Source organism: Ochotona princeps, chromosome 14 (assembly GCF_030435755.1).
Source record: "Ochotona princeps isolate mOchPri1 chromosome 14, mOchPri1.hap1, whole genome shotgun sequence".
In the NCBI taxonomy this organism is placed as follows: domain Eukaryota; kingdom Metazoa; phylum Chordata; class Mammalia; order Lagomorpha; family Ochotonidae; genus Ochotona; species Ochotona princeps.
The window spans coordinates 45,049,418-45,058,257 of NC_080845.1; the positions used below are offsets into that span (position 1 = coordinate 45,049,418).

The 8,840-nt window shown below is 47.9% G+C and overlaps 1 protein-coding gene across 1 annotated transcript in view; it reads right to left on the bottom strand.

The window, feature by feature from the left end:
* Window positions 1–4,704, bottom strand: part of SH3GL2 (SH3 domain containing GRB2 like 2, endophilin A1) — a 186,906-nt gene extending 182,202 nt beyond the window's left edge. Inside the window, exon 1 of the mRNA XM_004581087.3 lies at window positions 4,220–4,704. Coding sequence (XP_004581144.1) covers window positions 4,220–4,264 — 45 coding nt within the window. The 5' untranslated portion in view covers window positions 4,265–4,704. The remainder of the gene's footprint in view (window positions 1–4,219) is intronic.
* Window positions 4,705–8,840: the final 4,136 nt, after the last annotated feature.

Here is an 8,840-nt window from a genome sequence, read left to right on the forward strand (position 1 = left end):
TGAGATCTTCCTTTCAATGATAAATCTAAGATAATATTTAGGGAAAATACTATGGTTAACCTCTTTATGTAAATAATGCTCATGGGTTAAACTTAAACCCTCCAAATCAGACATATGAAATCCCTAACCCCCTAAGCTACAGAATGTCATCTTCTCTGAAAACAGTGACAATGCAAATGTATCTATTTAAGGTGAAGTAAAGCTGGAGTGTTGTGGGCCAATATGACTAAGTGACACAATATGACGAGTGTGCTTCCACAGCTGGGAAGTCAGGACACAAACACGTGCAGGGAGGACAACATGAGAACGAAACAAGATCAAGGGGACACACCTACAAGGCAAGGAAGGCCAAAGACTGCCTTTCCAAGCCACAGGAGGCAGGACACAGCCATGGGACACAGCCTTCCCAGTGTCTGCAGGACAACCAGGACAACACTGAGAGCACAACCTCAGACCCTAAAGCCCCCTGTTCCTGGGAAGCTTGAGACAGGGCACTGATGGGCTTCAAACCATCCAGCTCCACATCCTGTGTGCCCGAAGCTCCAGCAAAGGAATACGACGTCCTAATGTCTTTTACTTCCTTTTATATATTTTTATTTTCCTGAAGATTTTTTCCACCTTCTGGTTCCATCTGTCTGATGACTCCCTAATGACTCTGCTACAGCCAGAGCGGAACTAAATCAAACCCAGGAGCCAGGCGCTTCCTCCAGGCTCCCCATGTGGGTGCAAGGGCTCAAGGATTTGGAAGGCAAGTGAAACAGCTGAGACATGAACCAGCGCCCATTTGGGATGCCGGCAGCATAGGTGGAGGATTAGCCAATGGAGCCATGTCACCAGCCTCAGCCTAACGTATTTTACTGGCCTTTCACCTATTGCTATAAAGCAATGCGTCTACCTTACACGCATGGCAGACTGATCTGAAGGGAAAAACAGGACAGGTTTTGTAAAAGCCGCATGTTAACTAGATGCTGACCTAGTTTTTTAACATAAACTACTGTCAGTTTAAAACCCATGAAAGAAATTAACATCACTGTTGACAAAAACAAACTGCAATATGAAACTCACTGAAAATAAAGTAATACATGTTCATTTGCACTATTTTTTCAGTTAAAAAAAATAGTTTATCCTAAGTGCATGGTAAGTCATGTTTATAAGCAATTCAGTAACAAAACATTCTCAAACAAGCTGGTGAGGGCCTGCAGCTCGCCACAGTCCTGGAGGCGGACAAGCAGCTAAAAGGCACGGATGGCTCCCGGCCCTGGCCGACCGCTGCCTCTGCCAGCAACCCAGACCCAGCTGCCGGCTCCTGGCTGCAGCCCGCCTCAAGCCTGGCCATTCGCAGGTATTTGGGAAAACAAACCAGCACATGGAAGTGTGTACGCTTCTCTCTCTGCCTCCCAAATCAGCTCTAAAACAGGCTGGCCCATGTTTTACCACCTGGGCATATTTTTCGTGCAAGCAATCTCTTCCTGAAAAATTTGATTCGGCCAAAGCATTTCTTCACCTCCAAATAGGGCAGGCAAGTGTAAGCAGCAGGCTGGAAATCATCAGTGCCTACGTAAGCATTGTGACACATCAATGTCAGGAATTTCAAGAGTCTTTGCCTTCAACTTGCAGGTCCGATCTCAAACGAGATCAACCCTAGATTTAAAGATTTATTTATTTTATTGCAAAGTCAGATATACAGAGAGGCGGAGAGACAGAGAGGAAGATCTTCCATCCGATGATTCACTCCCCAAGTGAGCCGCAACGGCCGATGCGCGCTGATCCGAAGCCGGGAACCAGGAACTTCTCCCACGCGGGTGCAGGGTCCCAATGCATTGGGCCATCCTCGACTGCTTTCCCAGGCCTCTAGCAGGGAGCTGGATGGGAAGTGGAGCTGCCGGGATTTGAACTGGTGCCCATACAGGATCCCGGAGCGTTCAAGGCGAGGACTTAAGCCGCTAGGCCACGCCGCCGGGCCCCAACCCTAGATTTAAAGCTTCCTCTGTCGTTAAAATCAGGTTCACGAACATGTCTGGGAGAAACGGCTGCAGCAGCAGGATGTGACCGCTGTCTAACCACACTGGCTTTCCACACGCTCCAGAATGCACATACAAACGCAGGAAAAACAAACTGTGTCTTAGGCTTTCTAAGAGTGTCCCTCACTGAAGTGTGGGTAAGACTGTGGGTTCCCTCCCCGACCCCAACCCCTCACCTTTAAAATGAAGGCCTTTCAAGAAAAAAATGAGTGACTTTGTATCTGGATTCAGTGTAAGAAACAATATAATTTCATGACAAGTGTTCATTCTTTAATCATGTAAGAAGTTCTCACACATCACCATTTCACTGTATTATTCCAAACTGTACAGTTACAGAAAACTTCACCATTCAGCTGAAATTTCATCATTTGCTTATTGTATAAGGTAACAAGGCTGAAATTTCTAGTTTCAGTAATTCCTCAGGTCTCATTATTGATCATGTTAAAAGAAAACATTCATATTAACAAAATCACCCTTAACGTTAACGACTATCACTTATGCAACACTTTCGCCATATGTTTTAGACATTCACACATCCTCATTTTGACGCAGAGAAATGGATATTAACCTCCTTTGTGCAAGGATGGATTCTGGAGTTAACACAGAACTCAAGCTTAGAGACAGCACAGGTGGACTGCAATCTCATCCTCTCCCACCCCTAAAACCAAGGCCCCTAACTGCTTTTTAGGGCACCATGCTTTGCAAGGGAAGCCTTCAGAACCAAAGGAAGAGAGGACATGACATTGGCAAACCTCGGTACTGAGGTCAGCTTCAGGGTAGTGACAACTCTCAGAAACAAAAAGGGTTCCTAGTGCCAAACAAATCCTGCTGCAAAACGCGTGGGCAGCCCAGTGCCCGCTGGGAAACCTGAAGGCACCTGAAGGTGAAAGTTCTTGGAGGATTTTACACACTGCATCAACATCGCCTCTTTGGCACAGAGGCCTTAGAACACTCCAGCTGGAATAGCAAGAGTAATTACGGTAAAAAGCACAGTTCCCAAAATAATCAGGTGATATTGATTCCCTAAATTGACAGATCTAATTGACTCTACCCAGGCAAGTCTATGGGATAGTGATGACGCATCTGCAGGAAAACACACAGATGAAGCCCACAGCGCATCGGCCGCTCTCACCTAACCCAGCATCCGTGGCATGCACTCCTCTTTTTCAGATAAGACTTAATGCAACCTAGCAAAACCACCCTTCTGAGATTTCGGGGGAAAAAAAAAACAGTATTACCAACGTTTAACACGTCGAAAGGAATGTTCAGCTAAACGATGAAAACACTTATTAACAAAATCTTTACAATTCTTTTAAATGCCAACCTGTTTAGTAATTTAGTAACCACCACATATTATATAAGAAATAGGTCAGAGCCTAAGTATCTACTTAGTCTCCCCTTGTCGCCCCAGGAGACTTCAGTGATTAGAACCTAAATAAACGCTGTCTGAATGCAACCCCAAGATACAATGGGCACCTCCAAAATGTAAAAGGCGCCTTAACAATAATATTTCAAAATGCAGGGCCGTTTTAAGTTTTCAACAATCTGGTTGTGACAGAGAGGCAAAAACCCTTGGCAAAACTGTAAAGACACGCAGTCTGCAGGTTTATGACCTCAGAGAAGTTTCACTAAGTTCTCCTGGGAAAAGTTAATGCAGGTCCTTCCTTGAGGACCCTCCCCAGGCGCCCACTGCTTGGAAGCCTGAGGCTACCAGGAAAGGAAAAGTTGGGGAACCGCTGGAGAACCGGGGCGAGCGCCAGCACCGCCGCAGCCATCCCCAGTGCGGGTCCCCCGCTCGGACCAACACCTCGCCGGGACAGCCGGGCGCACCGACACCGCAAGGTCACCGAGGAAGAGGCGACTTTACATAATCTCCCGCCGCACCGCCCGCCCGGGCACCTGGCGCCGCGGTGCAGCCGCCGCGGTCCCCTCCCCGCAGCGCCCGCGCTCGGCGACGCGGGGGCGGAGAGCTTGGAGACCCAGCGGGACGCGGGGTCCTGCGCCAGGGGGCGGACTGCGGAGGGCGGGCTCCCGCCTGGGGATGCCCGAGGCCACCGCGGGTGGCTCGAGCGCCTGGCCGCCGGGGCTCAGCCCAAGGGCTGGGGTCCCCGCGCTCCCGGCTCGGCGCCCCGCGCCCAGCGCGCCCCTCCAAGGACCCGCCCGGGACTGCTCCGCGCCGCACCTGTCACGCGCCTTACCTGCGTGGCTTTATGGAACTGCTTCTTGAGCCCGGCCACCGACATGGTGCGGGAGGACGCGCGGACGCGGGAGGCTGCGGGTGCGAGAAGCGGGCGGCGGCCGAGCGGGAGCCGAGCGGCGAGTGGGGCGCTGCGGTCGCCAGGCCGCCGGGGCTGTGGGCGCGGGGGCGCGGAGCGGCGCGGGACGCGGGCTCGTGCGGAGAGACACCCTGACGTCAGGGGCGGGTGATGCGGCCTCTTAAAGGGGACGCGGGAAGCCCCGCCCCTGGCGCGCGGCTGGCTGGACAGGTGCTGCAGCGGCGCACGGCACCTGGGCGCTAGTCGCAGGTGCGGGGATTCGGCCCCAAGGCACGTGCTCCCTGGATCAAGGTGCTGAGGTCATGTTCCCGTCCCTGGCGTGTCGTAGCTGACCCCACAGCATTGCAGACGGGTCGCTGCGGTGGGGCAGTCTGAGAACCGGCGGGGCTCAGGTGACTGGCACTGCTTCCAGGTAGCCGCCGTGGCGCTGCCTGCCCTTTGAGCCTGACCTCTCTCAGCAGCCTGAACAGGCGCGGCCTTCTCTCTGGGGTCATGAATTAGTCATTGCTCCTTCTAGGCCTTGCCCGACTTGATGAGCCACAGAAAACGTTTGCCCTGGTTTCAATATCCTCTCCGCCTGTTTCGTCTTAGGGAGATCCTTCCCCCTCCCCCCTTGTCTAATGGATATAATCGACCTGAGTTGCTACTGCAACAATACCATCTACTTGTCTAAAGGAATGAACAAAATGGGTAGTAAACTTGGCGTTTAGGCGGTTATGGTAACGGACATGATAAGATATCCAAGCTAAAATAACCGCTATATACTACATAAAAACATGATACCAAGTTGTAACAATCCTATATATGCAGCAAAGTAAACACAGCTGGAGCACAGGAAGTTGATGAGAGGGGGTGGCGTGGGAGCAGAGATGCACTGGACACGCTTATACTTCCGTTTAATGAGCTACTTCCTCTGGCTTTCCTAGGACTGAGAAACTCCTTGAAAGGCATCTCCCTGTGTTCATAACTCCTGCAAGCCGGGAGGGAGCCACAGACCCACCACCACCCTCTTAACCACCGGGGCTGCCCCTCTGCAGGGACACTGGTGCAACAGGATCCTGTCTGTTGGCTGTGCTCCCGGTCAAGCTCCTGTTTTGAAGAGACACGCATAAAGGCAGAGTCAGGCAATGATTGGTGAACGCTGGAACAGTAAAAGCACGTGGACAGGTGGGCGTTGTGCTACAGTGGGCTCAGCCCTATCAGTGTTGGATTCAAGTAAAGGCTATTCGGCTATTCCGTTTCTAATCCTACTTCCTGCCAGTACACCTGGGAGGCACTGGAGGATGGCCCCAATAGTCTTGTGCCTGCCACCCCTTTGGGAAACCCAGGTGTGTTCTAGCTCCTGACTTCCTTTGTGGAGTAAAGTAGTAGATGTATCCCTCTTTTTCTATTACGCTGCCTTTCAAATAAATAATCTTTAAGAATTGCAGGTACATGGATTTGGAACAGCTCTCCAGCGTGGTGGCTCTTGTTAATGTTCACGGTCTTCCCAGAATCTGGTGGAGTTACTATAACTCCTCCCCCTCTGGGTCCGTGGAGGCCCTGTGACACTTTTGGGCACATGTGTGTGGCAGGTGAGTGACTTGGAAAGCAGGTGTAAAAAGAAGGTCTTTGCTTGGATTTCTCATCTCTGGGAAGGGGCTTACTAGTTCTTCCCAATGCCCAATTTTGAACAGCATCCAAAGGCACAGCCCCTCATGTCACACACCACACATTCCAGAACAAGTGTTTGGGTCTCATTCAGTTGAAGTTTATTACAGAGCTCCTGGTGACACGTGCGCATGAGACCCAATGTGGTAGGGACACAAACTCAGTAAAGTGTTTGTTAATCCATTCAGTCATGAGGATCTCTATTTCTACTGACTGGAGACTCTGAATTGAGTCTAGAGGCTGTGGTAGATAAAGTGAGGATGAGTATGTGACTTCCTTTCATTGCCTCTGTTTTGTTGTTTGTAAAGTACAGGTTTGGGATTCAAAGCCTTTGCCTTGTGATGTTTCGTGGAGTTGGGATGGTGGCCAGCAGAGTGGCCACCAGAGCTGCAAGGAAGAAAGGTGAAGGCTGTGATTTCTTTTCTGCCTCATTAGGAAAAGTGTCCCACTGCAGAACACCAGAGATGCAGGTGCTTCGGGCTGGTCTTTGCTAGACACATTAGCATAAGGCAAGAAGTAGTGCGTGAACAGTGTGATGGAATGACTGCCGCCGGCCATGAAGTTAGTGCCCAGTTAGTGAGGCGGTGCTCCAGGGTGGCTTCATTGAGTGGGGGTATAAGGCTATTTATATTGTATCTCAGCAGAGACTACCCCGTATGCTGAATTACAACAACCCTTGACAAACAACATGCTTCCTCATTGACCTTTGACCCCCCCCTTTCCCTGCATTGTGATTCTGTATTTTGCCACACAGTCTCTGCTGCAAATATCTGCAACTGAACAGGGCGCCTATGTTTGGAATATTTTACAGTCTAGTGCCTTTGACCCATTATATATTACTGGCCTGGAAATTCTTTGGGTTCAAAGTCCAGTCAATAAACTTCTAGGTATAGACCCTAGCCCACACCCCCAACACCTTCTATTATTATGGTTCTTACTAATAGGAGGAGCTCAACAGATCTCTGCAAAGGTAACTCTCAGAGGTCTTTATAGGAACACATTTTGGCTTCAGTAGAAATACTGGATTTCAATGAGATGAAGGGGATAAATGGGAGATTTAACAAAGGGTTCAAAGCTCTTAAGTAGTGCTTTCAAAGTAGTTCCTTTGAAGTTTAGCAGCATTACACCTTCTAAATTGGTGTGTGAAGAACCAAGGAAAGAGACCGCCTTTTGTTCAATCTAGAATTCAGTTAAATGTTCAAAGTTTTGAGAGCTTGAAGTCCCATTTTATACTCCTCATAATTAAAGGCCAGAGCTCACAAATCCATTGATCCCAACTTTGCTAGAGAAACACCTGCCATTCCAGTGTGCATCTCCAACAAGTTCCCTTGGATGCCTTTCTCTATTCTGTCAGCCTTGTGCCCGCCCTTCATTTTTGAAGCCCAAGAGTCCTGATGATACACCTCTGCTATGAACTTCAATGCAGATTGTAGACATTTATCCATAGTTTTAGATTCTTTCCTATTAAAGAGCAAGCTTACTTTCACTTTTATAACTGTTAGCGGACAACATAAGCACTCACTTGTAATGGACTAACTGAAATTTCAAAATCCTGATGCAATCTTAACAGGTCCAGTAGAAGGTCAGAAAGACTGAAACAGGCTGGAATTTTCACCAGAGCAGATTGTTCAAAGGTTATGCTTTTCCTTCACTGTGTCCAAATCTGGACTTCCAGGGTCCTGTTCTTTCTGAGAGTTTCCAAATCCTTCTCACAGATCCTACCTCTCTCCCCATCCTTGTCTGGGAAAAGAAAACATCCTTGCCATTGTTTGCCACCAACAAATGCTAAGTGATACAAGCCCTCCCCCTCCCACAAGACATTCTAATCTCTTGTTAGGCTGGCAACTGAAATACAGACATTTTGTCAACTAATAGCTTCTGTTAAGCATTGCATGATATGTCCTGCTTAGACAAGGACAGCCAGATTGATTGACAAAGAATGCAATCTTAGCATGTGTCAATTCTCCTTTGTGAGCTATTGACCTGCTGATTTACAAATTAGATCTGTTGGTCTTTTGATCAGTGTGTGTCAGGCTGCTAAAGCCTGACCCTCCCTAGCTTCTGGGAATTGACAACCTAATGCTTGTGAACCTATTCCAACTAGCTGGACCCTGGGAGAATGGTGCCTGAATGACAGTAACCTTAATGAGGACAAACTATTGGGGCCTCTGTACCTGTGAGTCCTCCATTCTGTTTCTAGGTGGACATTATCACTGGAGAAGCGAAGCCAGGTGACTAACCCTGAATCTCTAACTAGTTATCCTGTTGGAATTATGGTACAGAGGCCACGTTCTATCATTGTTTTAGTGCCTTGCTAGCCATGCAGGGAAGAACTATTCCTTAGTCATAGCACACATTTTACTATGTCATCTCAAGAATCTTCTCTTGATTCCAGAAAAGTCTAAGCAAGAGAGATACTAACGTATAGAACTGTTAATAATATTAAGAATTCAGAGTACAAACATCCCATATTTTGTCAGCATCAGATCCACAAGTGTATATGAAAATAATAATATATTCACTATTTTACAACCTTTTCAGAAAAGAAATTGTAATTTAAAGCATGGTGAAGGATAAAAAATGCACATATAGGTAAATAGACCATCTATGTTTGATTGGTTTCAGGCTTTAGTTTAGCATTTTAAAACAATGCAAAGATTTTTTTGTAATGTGCTCAGCTGTGTTTTTTCTGAACCACAACATATGAGGTTGATTTCAGTAACAACACATCAAATATAAAGCACCATTTTGGTTTTAATTTTTTTTATTTTTATTTTTTTATGATGTAGTTCCCTAGGTTCAGGGATTTCCCTTCCCACCCTCCTCATTCCTCCTCTTCCCTACTGTTTTCCCCCTATATTATAACAGTAGTATAGTCCTTCAACAACAGACC